Source organism: Colossoma macropomum, unplaced genomic scaffold (genome assembly GCF_904425465.1).
Source record: "Colossoma macropomum unplaced genomic scaffold, Colossoma_macropomum, whole genome shotgun sequence".
In the NCBI taxonomy this organism is placed as follows: Eukaryota; Metazoa; Chordata; class Actinopteri; order Characiformes; family Serrasalmidae; genus Colossoma; species Colossoma macropomum.
The window spans coordinates 1,691,511-1,706,438 of record NW_023494793.1 but is presented as its reverse complement, the minus strand read 5'-3'; the positions used below and the strand labels follow the sequence as shown (position 1 = coordinate 1,706,438).

The 14,928-nt window shown below is 40.1% G+C and overlaps 1 protein-coding gene across 1 annotated transcript; it reads left to right on the top strand.

Annotated features, from left to right (window-relative positions):
• The first annotated feature begins 4,377 nt into the window (after window positions 1-4,377).
• kazald3 (Kazal-type serine peptidase inhibitor domain 3) lies at window positions 4,378-13,014 on the top strand. Its single transcript, XM_036578182.1, has 5 exons — window positions 4,378-4,747; window positions 4,843-5,441; window positions 8,734-8,894; window positions 9,172-9,319; window positions 11,479-13,014. Exons 2-5 carry the CDS (start codon window positions 4,934-4,936, stop codon window positions 11,565-11,567), a joined length of 906 nt encoding a protein of 301 aa, XP_036434075.1. The 5' UTR covers window positions 4,378-4,747; window positions 4,843-4,933; the 3' UTR covers window positions 11,568-13,014.
• Window positions 13,015-14,928: the final 1,914 nt, after the last annotated feature.

Genomic DNA, 14,928 nt, shown 5'->3' with positions numbered 1-14,928 from the left:
AGTGAACCAGGATGGGTGTGACGAGCTTCAAGACGTAGGTAATGTTATCATTGCATCCCAAGAAAAAGAGAAAAAGAAAACGTTTCCATGACTACATATAAAGCAGTGATTTAGTTTCTTTATAAAATGTCTATTGAAACCAACAGCAATCAGGACGTTTTTCACCTCATAACAAAATAAATTAATTACTGCAATTAAAATCCAGTTTTCCACATGTTAAAATCAACAATTTAAACCAACACTTTTTGTTCGTTTAAACACACATTTGACACAGAAGGTGGTACAGTAGGACGACTGTTGCTGAGATTGCGAAAGTTAACGAAGGAAACCAAAAAGAAGAATCATTCTATGGACACAGAAGAAGAGGAACGGACGTTGGTGCCTTACCAGCTCCGTGGTGTGCCAGTCTGTACTGGGTGGCATGGGGGGCTGAATATATACAGCCAGCTCAGGGGTGGAAACTCTGCCAAGAGTCGGTTCAGAACACACTCATAATCAGGTCCTAATAGGCTGGCTCGGCTGTCGTGGGGGGGTCGAAGCAGTTCGAGCCAACACACATTCACACACTCACTCAATCCAACACCCCTCCACCACATACCCCCCCACCCCGCCTGCCGGACCACCACCCCAACCAGAACATCATCCTCAGCAGCCCAAATCCTCCCTCCCCTTTTTGATGGCCCACAAAGTTATTTCATTAGTTGTCAAATTTGCCCAGCCACTCTTTGTTCGCTATCCCATGATTCAGCACAACCTGTGCCAAGAGTTTGAGATGTACAATGAGGCCGGCCTGCAAACGTGCTGGTAGACCTGGGAGGGAGAGAGAGGGAGAGAGAGAGAGAGAGAGATTTAACACAATATTGATATTTAACTTATGTGTAGGACTGTAGGACTGTGCAAAGTGAAAGAAACAGTCATTAAGTACAAGTTATTGGTTTTTCAGGAGATTAGATATAAGAAAATCCACTTGCACAATGAAATAGAAAGTCAAAGGAAAATAAGCGAGTTTCTAAAACTGTTCACAAACTGATTAAAAGCTCCAGAGAAAATGTTCCTCCTAACAACCACCTGGAAGACCTGGTAGCCCCCAAAACTGCCCCCATCAGATAAACAGCACTTAAAGCTTTCATCTCTGAGAGAGAGGAGAAAATCAAGCTGCTTCAGATCTGAAAACATCCACAGGTGTTTCTGTCCATCCTTCCACTGTGAGAAGACGACTCAGCGCTGTGGGTCTGAAAGGATGTGTAGCTGTTCAAGAAGAACCTCACTGAGAAAAGGAGACGGACACATCAAACAAAGAAGCTGAACGATGGACTGACCACCCCAGAGTCCAGACCTCAACACCACTGAATGTGTTTGATTACTTCAGAAAACGATCAACCAGCTTCTAAGACTGAACTTGGAGGTGTGTCTGCAGATTTACTTGAGAAACTGAAAGTGAGTCTCCTGAAAAAAAGAAGCTATTATATTTAGTTGTTGTATTTTCTGTCAAATCTATATTATCTGCTTCTTTCCTGAAGTTAAAAATATTTTTGTTGTTTTTGTACTTTTTGTTTTTGTACACTTTTTTTCTGCCAAAGGATTAAAGGATATTCACTCTTCAACTTTGTTTTAGTGTTAAATAATTAATTACTAACGTGTTTCACATCACTAACTAAAACTTAGCCAACAAACAAAGCGACTTTAATTACTGCACAGTGTTGGGTTGCACTGAATAAGGCATTGTGTGAGTGCTGTATATATGCAGATTGACTGGACAAGGGATTTCACAAAATATTAAGCTCAGACTGCACACATGGATTACAAACTACCTTCCGAACTCCACTTTAAACTCAAAGGCAAGGAGTTTTCAGTCATAATTTGGGTTATACTGCCACTCTGTGGTTTGCTTTCTCTTCAGAGTATTATAAGTCTGTAACTCCTTTACTGCAGAGTTAGGCCTGTGCGATACATGGCTTGTTAATTGTTATTGCAGCACTTGTCTTTTCCAATAGTGTCTCAGAAGGACTGCAAACAGCCTAGAACCACTAAATGTGCTCAGAGCTTCCCAACTAACCTCAAGCATTCCTGATCAGTTCCTGTGCCTGTTTGGATAATCCAACGTATTCATGGGATCCAAGAAATGAAAATAGTTTGGGTCACAGTAATGCATGCCGATTGTAACAAGTCATATTCAGCAATGTGTTTTTAATATATTGTGAGGCATTTCGCCAGAGCTGGCTCTAGACCCTCTCAGCTGGGGGGGGCGCTCTGGAGCAGGACGCTGTATTAGAGGAGCCAGTTACATCATTCTGTTCACAATGTCAGTTCTCCTTACTGGGGGAGAAACAGTCCAACATCACAAACGTTTGCTTCGTTTACTAAAGAATAAACAACATTGAAGAGAATGAGTCACTGACTGTTGATGGAACCGGTTGTTATTTAGCCAGCTAAGAGTGAGTATCCAGCTCTCTATAGATGCTGCAATCAGCAGATAACAGCTAACAGGAGCATATCGCTGTTGTCGGAAGAAAACCTCGAATGTCCATTTTTGACGTTTTTCAGTTTTTGACATAATTTGAAAATACCTGTTACCCTTTACCTTGTATGTAAATTTCATGATAAATGGACTAAAAAAAACAGCCCAAAATGACTTGGAAAAAATTCTGGTTCCATTGACTTTAAAAGTAAAGTAAAGTATGTTTTTTCCTTCTCCTGTAAAGTTACCATTTTGGATATACAAGGTTTTCTTCTGACAGCAGCGATATATGGATTTATTAGCTGTCTAGATACATAATTTTAAAGATAAATCAATCACCTGACTGCAAAAAGCTGTATGGATTTAAAAGACACTTTCATTGGGTGATTCACAGACGTCATGGGAGGTTTTTTAGTGCTGGTGGTGTGCCCCCCCACCTCATATTTGTGAACCATAATGGTGATGATCCACTATTACACAATTTTAAAAGTGACCAGGCTCTACATTTAGGAAGGTCACAGGACTGTCTGACCAGGCTGCACTGGTCTTATCACGAATGTAATCTCCACTGCTGTGGTTTCATCATTTCTGTTGTCATTTGGTTTTATAAAGTTGAAGCTCACGCTATGAAGCTCAAGCCACTTTCTATTAGCCAACATCACAATGTAGATAACACGATTTACTCTTAAATGAGCCGAAAACTCGTAAATAAAAGATCAGTTATCTATTTAAATGATGCAAATCAAAAGAAGTGCTATACATGAGGTAAAAGCTGACTGGCTATTCAGCACAATCAGTCGTATATAATTGTTTTACAATGTTTTGGTTCAGATGTGATGGGAGCTTTCAAATACAGCGTGAGACCTCTTACCTGCCTCACCTTATTTACCTCATAAAACTGTCCAAATCAAGTTAATAAACTGATCGATTTTAGGTTTGGACAAATAAAACGCTAATAAAAGAGTCACGCGGGTCCTGGTGCTTTATTGTCCTGCTGTTTTTGGCCACAGCTGTGCAACAGTTCGCTCTAATCCAAAGATATGCCTACATATCCCCCCAGGGAAAACTAGCCCTGTCTTCAAAATAAGAGTCCTGTGAATAAGTGCTGAAGAGCCAATAACCAAACTAACATGTCAAAAACATTTTTTGAAGATGCTACAATTTAAATGAATGGAGTTACATGCCTGTAGTAACTATATGGACTAAAACTGTCTTAAAGTGGAAATCCACTGATTTTTAAAAGAAAATATATTGCATAATTAATTGGTTAAGATGTAAACAGAGTCGTTCAGAGTGGTTTGGTGTGAAACCCTCTGTTCTAGAGAAACTTACCGAGTCAGAATTGTTCACATTTGTGGTGATAGGAACCAGACGTCCACCTCTAAAAGCTCCCTCACAAAAAGTTACTACATGAAATGGTTATGAATTCACTGCCTGATGACTGAGACACTGATTTGTAATAGTGAAGAGTTTATATAAATAGTGAAGCCAATTGTTTGGCATTGTATAGGAAATTGTCCCACTATTCTACCATTATCAACATTGTGTATACGTGTAGGTTCACTGGTGGTTTTGGATAGTAAATAAAATGTCTGTATTTGTGTTGTAGTCATGGCAACCCCTGGATCCTATCACCACCACTGTAAAGACATCTGAACCATTTCACACCAAACCGCTCTGAATGACTGAACTACATCTGACACTGAAAAAAAAACTCTTAAAATGACTGAACTGAACTGAACCTTCAGCTCTCTTCTGGTATTCGCTAAAAGACACGGGGGGGTAGGTGGCTGGTGGGCTATGTTTTGTTTATTTTGCAAGCCCACAGATGGTGTAAAGGTTTAAAGGGCCTGGGGCTGATCTACAGCAGCAGGAGGAGGAGGAGGAGAAGGAGGAGGAGGAGGAGGATGGGGGTGGGAATCTGAGCAGGACAGGCAGAGCTACTGCTTTTCTGTCCGCTCTCATTTCTCCAGGACTGACTGGAAGTCTGGAAGACACAAGAGCATTTCTTGATGCTTTGAATTACTGTGTTTACCTTTTACCATCTCCCTTTGTGTGTTTTTGACTATCTGTCAGAGACGTTTAGATACCACTGCTCCTTTTCAACAATGTAGGATCCCTCAGCTTCTTTGGGTGCCCACGTCTGCTTGGAGATCAGCTTCAGAACTGGTGGAAAACCAACTGTTTTCAGGTTGCTTTGATTTATTTTGTGCTGCATTGAGAATGTTTGTGCAAGAAGGCTCCTCTGGAATGGTCTGAGAGAGGATATTAGGAACGCAAGCTGGGCAGGTATTTAGAAATGCAAATTAGGTTGGGTAGTATATGCCTAGTGTATTTATAATCAGCTTTTATTTCATGTAAACTGTCTCATTTTATCTTTACAGTGTTTTGCTTAATGTTCTCCGTAAAGCATTTGAAATGAAAAGCTGTATATAGACATAAACAAGCATAAAAAATAAAGATTTTTGGTGCACGATGCTGCCGGGGGAGATTATTTTGCCTCTTCTGCTGCTCAGTGTGGGACTTTGCCAAAGTTTCCCACATTACTCATACGATGACATGGACGATGACTTGGCCATGACCTTCGACTACTACAAGGACACGGACGAGGTGGATTACAGAAACGGGAGCGTTTGTGAGGAGTGCATGCCGGAGCTCTGTCCCGAGACGCGAGGCTGCAGAGCCGGGCTGGTGCGGGACAGCTGTGGATGCTGCTTTGAATGTGGAAACCTTGAGGGTCAGTCGTGCGATCTGGGGGACAAGAACATCCACTACGGAATATGTGGAGAGGGCATGGAGTGTAAGCTGGACCCCAGGCATGAAGCGTATGAAGACGAGGGTGTCCACGACGCCCAGTGCGTTTGTGTTTCTCAAGAACCGCTGTGTGGATCTGACGGCAGGACGTACATGAACCTCTGCAAGTTCAAAGAAGCAGCGTTTGTGAGTCCTGGACTCAATGTGAGCGATGGCCCGTGCAAGACAGGTAGGAGAAAGAAATAAATGAATACATTGAATTGTCAAATTTACCCCCTTGACATTCCTGGACCTGCTAATGGGGGCAGACTTCATTCATCACTCTTAGAACTTTATAATAACTCATTTTGCATTGACATGTAGTCACTGAAGAGCAAGGCTTGGGATCTAGACATACTTTGGAGTAAAATAATCATTATTTTGGCATAAACATTCTGTGTTTGCTCATATTTTGTATCTCATGCAGTTCTACCAGGGGATACGTTCTTTACCTCGGTAATTATGTGTTACCTTTGTGGATCCCACTTTATTTGGATAGATAAAGATCTTCAAATGAACAAAGAATTAAGAAAATGGGTCTATATAGAACCATGAACATTCAAAGAATTCAGAGGGCTTTGCATTGATGGAGAACGTGTTGTAGATGGTCAAGCTTTATTGGCCAGGTATGCTTAGGCATACAAGGAATTATGTATATATATATATATATATATATATATATATATATATATGTATAAGATACCAAGATTCTACACAGCAAAAAGGGTTCTTCTATTGTTACAATGTCAGGACAATGCAAGAACCCTTTATACCCTCTATATAGAACCATCTACAACACATTCTCCATCAATCTGAAGAACCTTTTCACGATGCAAAGAACCCTCGAATCATGGAAAGGGTTCTTTGAATGTTCATGGTTCCATATAGAACTATTTTCTTTACTAAAGAACCCTTGAAGAACCATCATTTTTAAGTGTGTAGGGCTATTATGAGGTCATATGAAGGTAAATTCAGTAGATATTTAGGTCCATGTGAGTTAAATGCAAGGCGAGCATCTATAAAGCCCCTTCTGAGTGCTATCTACATTAAGCATTAGCCATTTTCACTAAGTTATGAAAGTGTTGTAATGACTCTTACATTCCCCTCAGATGTAGCTGGGGGTACAGAGGAGGGAACATGTGGCATGTGATGGAAGAAGGAAGGGAAGGACACGAGGACACAGCAGTTACGATTTTAGTCAATGCTTTTTGATAAGAATAATAAAAAAGAATAGGATGCGTGTGGAGATAAGATTCGACTCACCACTGATTAAGTATCAACATTGACTGGGTGATTCAACCAACCACAAAGGTGGACGGAAGACGGTGCCAAAGAAATGAAATAAAGAAACCAAAGTCTAATCTGCCTAGCCAGGTCTAATCCTCACCAAAATACAGCGGGAGGCACTCGCCCCTTACCTGATGTGTCTTAACAATAAAACAACCATCATGCATTTATAGGTGCGCCCAAACTTGCCTGTCCACACATCGCGCTGGAGGGAGAAAAGGGAGAGAGATAGAATAAGAGAGGGAGCAACGAAGCCGTTTACTGGCTACATTTTCAAGTCCATCGAGTAGCAGCTTAACTAAACTGCTGCAAAAGTCTCAGATAAGCTAAATGCTTCTATGCACGACTCCTCTCAGGTGGGTCCTTTTATTTGCCAAGACCTGCCCCTCAGTAGACAGCAGCAGCTCTGATTGGTGGGCCAAAAAGCACAACCAAGCCTCAGTGAAGTCCTCATTGGTCCATCGCACACCTGTATAGTAGTCTGTTTATGTGAAAGGGGAGAGAGAGACAAGACATACGTGCATCGCAGGGGCGTAACAGTGACTGTTCAGACCTTAAAAGCTAAAACAGACTCAATCAAACCTCAGTTATTGATCAATGTTAGTGTACATTAGCTGTAAATAAGGCATTATGTGTAAAGATGCGGCCTTTAGAGACAGATAGGCTGGTCTAGCAAACTGATTTTACAACAGTTAAAGACACATGTAAGTCCAAGGAGGTCAGGACAGTACAGTGTTGGAGGTGGCAGAAGATGTTGGAGGCCATCATGAAGGATCCTTGGCTGATCCTTTTATTTATAACAGCTGAAGTTCATTCATGCAGCTCCTAATGTTTTTCTGCCTGAACTTCTCGTCCAACATGTTGAGTAACCCTGGATAAGTGTGAGGTAAAAAACTCCAAAGTACTAGGTAACTATTTTGGGTAACATGAGGTAAGTAAGTCCCAGGCAGTCTAACTAAATTACACTGAAATGCCCTACAGGTTCTAGTTAGTAACTGGGTAAGTGTTGTAGTTAAGCACCATGCAATTATTTTGGATAAAAAGTGCGGGGTACCAGCTTAAAAAAAAGATGGTTCATCAAAGTTTACATGGTTCTCTATAGAACCATGAACACTCAAAGTGCTCTTTGCATGGATCAGTGGTACTTCAGATTGTGTTGTACATGGTTCTATAAATAACCTTTTTGAAAAGTGTTCTTCTGTTGTTCCAAGCTTGACGCTGTAACAAAAACAGAACCCTTTTTGGTGCTATATAGAACCATATACCACACATTCTCCAATCTGAAGAACATTTCACCAATGCAGTGAACCATTTAAGCTTTGAGTGTTCATGGTTCTATATAAAACCATTGCCTTTACTAAAGAATCCTTAAAGAACAATTTTTTCGTGGTTATAAGATGTGAAAATATTACAAATAAAGTACCAAGAGTCTTATTTAATAAGAACGTGTCTTTTACCTAGAAACCAATTTCAGTCTGGGCTGTAAAAGAAAGCAAGGACTTGGACTGTGGTTCTACTGGGTTCTTATCTGTTGGCCATTTCAGTGCAATTTAGTTAAACCGTCAGAATGTATCATCGTGTTATCCAAAATAATTATCTAGCACTTTTTAGGAGTTTGTACCTTACAACTGCCAGGCAGGTTAATACCTAGAACAGTAAAAACTGTAAAAACAAGCATTACCCCATGTTCTACATCTAACATCCTTAATGTATTCCACACTAAGTGTTCCACCAGATCTTTCTCCTGGCAGACTTTTCACAGTCGCTGGTGTGTCTCCCGGATCTCTCCTCTGTCTGATCCCAGTGCCTCTGTTTATTCTCTCTTGTAAACTTGTGCTTCTTGTATCCTAACTGCACTAAAATGAACTGAATTCAGTGTAAACTGACTGAACAAGGAAAAGAGCAGAGGCAGAATTTCTCCCTGTCTTGCTTGGTTCTTGCTTGCTTCTTTGCGTCCTCACTCTGAGGCTTACGTGTTGTCTTGTGGATGTTTTCCTCCTCAAAGCCTGTGCTTGGGAATTTTGGAGTTCCTGGACCCTGTAATTTTCCCACTGGCTTTCAGGAGGAGATTTATGGCCTCCGAACAGCTGCAGCAGCCAGACTTACATGAGTGGTTGTGCTGCTTTACTGAGAGGAAATGGCCTCTGAACATGATCCCTTATCTGATCTCTCGCTCCTTTTCTTTTCATGGTAAGTTCCTATCATAAAGGTCCCGCCGCGTAACTTGGTGAACGTGACCGGCAGCAGTGTGGTGTTCCTCTGTGAGGTGTTTGCCTTTCCCATGGCCCTCGTGGAGTGGAGGAAGGATGGGAAGGAGGTGATTTTACCTGGAGATGATCCTCACATATCTGTCCAGGTAAATATGCTGTTACATGTGGTTTGTGTCTTATTATGTTATGGTCATAATAATAATAATAATAATAATAATAATAATAATAATAATAATAATTATTATTATTATTATTATTATTATTATTAATGAACAGACAGTCATATGCAAAAGTTTGTGCACCCCTGGTCAATTACACAATAACATGGTTAATAAATCAAACAATCTGTTTACTTGTCTATCTTTATATATGTTTACTTGTTTATCTATCCATCTATCCATCTATCTATCCATCCTCCTGTAGTCCAGAGGAGGCCCTCAGAAGTATGAGCTCTCAAGTTGGCTGCAAATTGAAGAAGCTAGTCGGGTAGATTCGGGTACCTACAGATGCACCGCCAGGAATGAACTCGGTGACGTCTCAGCTACCGCCGTGTTGGGGATTTTGCCACCAGGTAACATAAATCTGTTACTCAATTTTTAAAGTACTCCATTTGAAAAATAGAGGTTTTTTACCTCTTGTGTGAACACTTCATAATAAATAGACCAAATGAAATTATTCAAAATTATTTGGAAAAAATGCTGTTCCTTTAATGTTAAGGTTGCAAAACCTTAACATGCTTTAAAGTATAAGAACCTACACTCAAGTCCTCCTTGTAGTGGAGCGGAGAACAAGTAAAAACGAACACTAAGTTTGAGTTATTTAAATTTCTAATAGTTAACAGAAATCTATGATTTATTCTCTCTTAACTTCTTATTTGAAGTCCAGTGAACTCAAAGTTTACCAGGTTACTTTTTTTTTTTAGCTAAACATTTAATAATTTTACCTTTGTACCATAGTCAGTATAAGAATTATACATTAAGAGGAACACACAGTTAGAAGAAACTTCCTGACTTCTCGCTGCGCTCCAGCCATCGCATCAACTTACTGTTATTTAATTGCAATTATACTATTGTTAGTAATTAAATAGACTCGGAAGTCGTGCATCATTCCGCAGTCACTATCATGACCAGATTAGGAACTCCAGGTCTAAGCTGGTTTTCTCTATTGCAACAATGATGGGATTTTCCAAATTCGACACAATTTGTATGTATGTTACTGGATCCTTTGAGTCACAAGGTTGTGGTCAAAATATGTTATGAGAAAGAGTCGAAATATGAAATTTACCACTGTGCACTGAATTGACATCATAAAACTGCCAACCTCACCAAAGTAACCCAAAAAAAAACAACAAAGCTTTGCTCAACTGCAAACATTAGAGGGAAAAATGTACAGACAAAAAGATGTTTTTCAAGCATTTTTTACTAAAGGCAATGCTTAATTTAAGCAGTTCACATGCTTAAATGGTTCTTTGCATGGTGAAATGGTTCTTGATTGATGGAGAATGAGTTGAATATGTTTCTATATAGCACCTGTTATCTTTACAATGTCACTATAGTCACTATAGAAGAACCTTTTTGGTGCTGTATAGAACCATTTTCAACATTTTCAAACGATTTTTCCATGCAGCGAACCAATTAAACAGGCAAATTGTTCTATATAAAACTCATGGTTTTAAACAGAACCATTGCTTTTTACGAATGAAGACCTGAACTCCCTAATATGGACACAGAATCATGCACAACATCGGCAAGTCGAGGTCTGTGCTTACTGTCTAGACTGTCTAGATCTTTAATTAAAGTTCAGTAAGGTCCAGTTAAAGAAAATTTCCTCAAGCAAAGGTCCGGAACATCATAATGTCTAATTGTATCATGATTCCATGCCATATACTGTAAACTAAAGCAGCCTAGTAGGTATATCAACATCTTATACAGTCAACAACTGAATGTCAAATCAAATGAAGTACAATTCAGTCATATTTCAACAATGTTTATTGTCAGTTTTCTCTTTTTAGAGCACGACATGCAAAATAATCTGGCTCACTTTCTTCTCCAACTGTTGTGTCTCGCCTCATCCTTTCCCTGTGTGTGCGTCACTCAGTCCAGTCTCAGTGCTCATAGTAATGGACAGATCTGATTGGCTGAGTAGCGTCACGTGTGATATTTACAACGCATGCGATTGGTCTGTGAGTTTCCGGGGTGCTAAACCGGTACCATAATGACTAAAAATCATACACCGATTAAAACAGTACGACCCCGTCGAAATAAAATAATTATCTGTAGTTTATCGGTTATAGGTCCAGGTCCGCAGAGGACAGCATCTGGGTCCGGACTCGGACCGCGGTCCACCTATTAGTGACCTCTGGTCTAGACATTTACCTTTACATATCTTTTTCTCAGATGTCTATGACTTTTGCACAGTACTATATTACTATATCATCTATAGTACTATATCATCACTGTCCAGAGAAAAACATCTCCATTTCTGTCCAGCTTAACTTTTCTACATTATTTGAGCTCAGCAGCTGTCCTTTACAATTTCATTATAAATGGACCAATAAAAATGCTCCAAAATCACTTTCAATAACACCTCTTTTCATTAACTTACATTAGAAGTAAAGAACGTTTCTGCTCTCTCCTGCAAACTTGCTATTTTGAAAATGCTTGTTTTTCTTTGGACAGCGATGATATATATTTACCTGACACTGATCCCATAAATGTTGTTTTTCCTTAGATGAGATGTCTGCCTATATAGCAGAAAACATCAAAGACTTGGCTGGATACGATCAAATGAGATACTACGAGACTGGAGACTACTACTGACTCACTTCAGATCCAGAAAAAGAAAAACACAAATAGACATCACAGTCGATCTGAAAAGACATCTCAGCGAGAAACTTTGTGTAAGTCTGCAAAAACATCTCCTGACCGGGGAACGTTGGTGGAACACTGGGGGAACATTTCAGCCAGTGTGAAATCCCCCAGCACAATCCACTGAGGAGAAACAAAAACACACAGAGACCCCAAAGAGGCAAAGGTGGAGAAGAAGGGTTGGGGTGGGGGGGGTGGGGGGTCACCCTGCTGGGACTGGAGCAGCTAGCAGCTTGGAGGTTTTATTAGGATACGAGTGAGGATGAATGTCTCTTTTGTTTTAATGTCCCCTTGTGACCAACTGTGTGAAGAACACTGCCAAACTCAGACATTCCAAGCAGAAAAGTGTCACCGTTTGTTCGAGGTTTTGTCCGGACTGTCCTGCCCGCTGCAACTCTTTCTACAGTCTCTATTTTGGTTTCGTCCTCGAGCGCCAAGTCGTAACATATCCTTTCCCGTCTTCTTGAGTGGAAAGCATCGGCGTCTATGTTTATATATTTTTCCATATGTGGCAATATGTGTGCATGGCTGCGAGTCCGATTTTTTGCGGGAGCCCACAGCTGTTTTTCCTTAAGACCTTCTGTCTAAAGGCCTCAGCACAGACTTCCTATTCTCCTTTTCATGTGCCTTCAAGGTGCGGACCCTCATCTCCTTTAATAAAAAACATGAGCCACTGTGAACGAGACACTAACATAGCAATCTTACCACCCTATAATTTTTCCTCTCTTTAATTGGCTGGTTCGGTCCTCACTCCTGAAGCCTGTGGATACATAGCATAGCAAATGAAGTGTTCGCTCATTTTGTCCATTCATGTTTTCAGATGGAATATATTTATAATAACAGGTACGCTGCGTAATGTATAGGTTAGTTTTTGAATATTAGAGCACACAGATTTCTAGACAGAGTCTACTTTAAATGTAGAGTCAGCAGTGCTTAAATCAGTTATTTGAAGCAGTAAAGAAAAACTTTGACCGGGTACTTTTATGCAGTACCTTGCTTTTAAAGACACTAGACTAAATAAAGGAGCAGTAATCAAATACGTCCTCTGGGTCCATTCATACGCCTTTCTGCAGAACTTTCAACTGTTAAAGTAATTAGACCTGAGCCAAGTGTAAAACACTCCACAGTAGGAGCCTAGTGGAACGGTCTGGTTCTGTTTAGCCTTAAACAGGAGTGATTCAGCAGTAGGGCTGATATATTATACCTGGCGCTGATGCAGTAATAAAGTACTGATCCTTCTTGAGTGCATGCTCTGTTCTTACAGGTGGTTAAGTGTTCTCCGCTCCAACACGGTTTTTGTAAGATGTAAAAGGACACTCCTGTCCAAAATGAGAAATTTAACCTACATTTGATATAAACATGTCTGTTCACATCCTGGAGTGGTAATGAAGTAGAGTCTAGCCAGGTGCTCGTTTTATTATTAATATTATTATTATCTATTATTATTAGTAGTAGCAGTACTAGTATTAGTAATCATATAAATATATAGTGTTTAATACTAAATTTCGTTTCATAATTCCATTCATTTCTTAGTTCTGATGTGCTGCATCCTGAATGAATCCACAAAGGCAGACATAACTAACTATCAGTGTCTGTTTTTACATGCAAAGACATTCGCCAATCTGACTGAATACAGCAGCGCTTGTGTTTTTAATTGCTTTAAAATGATGTCAGACTCAGGAAAACGTCCTTCACATGTCCTTATTAAAGAAGGCCGAGAGGAAGACGTCGTGTTCTGAGACGCATAAGCTGGACGTCCGTCCCACCGCCGTCTTTTAAAGATCAGAGCATAAACTTCGTCTCCTCTGCAGACCAGTTTCTGCTCCGCCATGTTGAACGGTATAAACTCTCACTATGACGTGACGAGCATTGGGAATGTAATCAGATACAGGCATTTACTCAGTTGTTATTCTTTTATTTAATGGATTATTAACAGAAGTACCCACCTTGTTCAATCGGATAGACATTGTATTGTAATTGTATTGCATTGTAATTACACAGATGATTTAACCTGTATGAACTGGCCCATCAAAATTATGCACATTACATTACTGGACCTCCTCTGGTAAAACTAATCCAGCTCCAAAAGGGCAGTTACAGTTGTCCATGCTGCGTCAGGTGGTCATTTGAATGGTTCCTTTCGCACGTAGCCCTCTACTTCTTTTTTCAACATTGCAAGCTGATTTTACAGTTGGGTAATCAGACACAGCCTGGAGGGTGAAGCAGATTTACTCTTCAGATATAAACATTGACCAAAAGAAACCATCAGTATGCGGTGATCCATATGAAGCTGTCTCAGACCCCTGCTCTAAAGTGAGATTTTCTGCTTTAAGGACTAGACTATCAAGATTGGAGGAACTTTAAAAAAAACTACAGCTGTCTAGGGGTGAATTTTGGTTGTTTTGAAATGTTTTTTTTTCCATTAAGTTGTAAATGCAGGAGAAAGTCAGATAGCTAACGTTACTGCTAGGAAGCTGAACATCTCATTGCAACTGTAGAAAACTGTAGTCTTTTCCAAACTCAGGTAAGGTGTCTAGGTAGCCACCTTGCTAACTTTACCTAGCCATTTCTGTCATCATTCTCTCCATATGAAGAGAACAACAAGCTAAAAGGTAAAGTTAGCAAATTATCAGTATGATATACGATATACTTTATTGTCAGATTTCTCTAAAAATTGAACTTGCATCACAGCGGCTCCATGGGAAAATGGGGGTGGGGGAAGGAAAGATGGCTTTCACAAACAATCAGACAAACACACTACAACAAACCACAACAACACACTTTACACCATCACCAGATTCCACTATACATCCTACAACCCCTAATAATGTTACTCCATGTGTACTCAAGCAGTTCCCTCTTTTTGACCAAGTGTCACAACTGACTGAGGGATACAGGAATTCTTAAACCTGTTAAGTTGTGACTATTATAGTCACCATACAGCACATGCAATGGATCAGACAAAACACCACACACTAATCTTTCCATACTTTTCTGTAGGCCAGTGGTCGGCAACATGTGTCTCTAGAGCCGCATGCGGCTCTTTTACTGCCCTGTTGCGGCTCCACAGCAGAATCAGATTTGTAGGTAAAAATAAAATAATCCTCCTTTACAGTAAAATAAAGCTCTGCTGATCGTTCAACACAGTTTAACAATAAATGGTCTCAAACTCTGGAGTTAATGTAGAACTGCTAATTCACCCTTTAACCCTGAAGATCAGCTCAGACTGCTGGCAAAAGCAACACAGACAACAGTCTCGCCAAGTGAGTAGCTAACAAAAAGGCAAAGAGAGAGATTCATATCAGTCTGAACA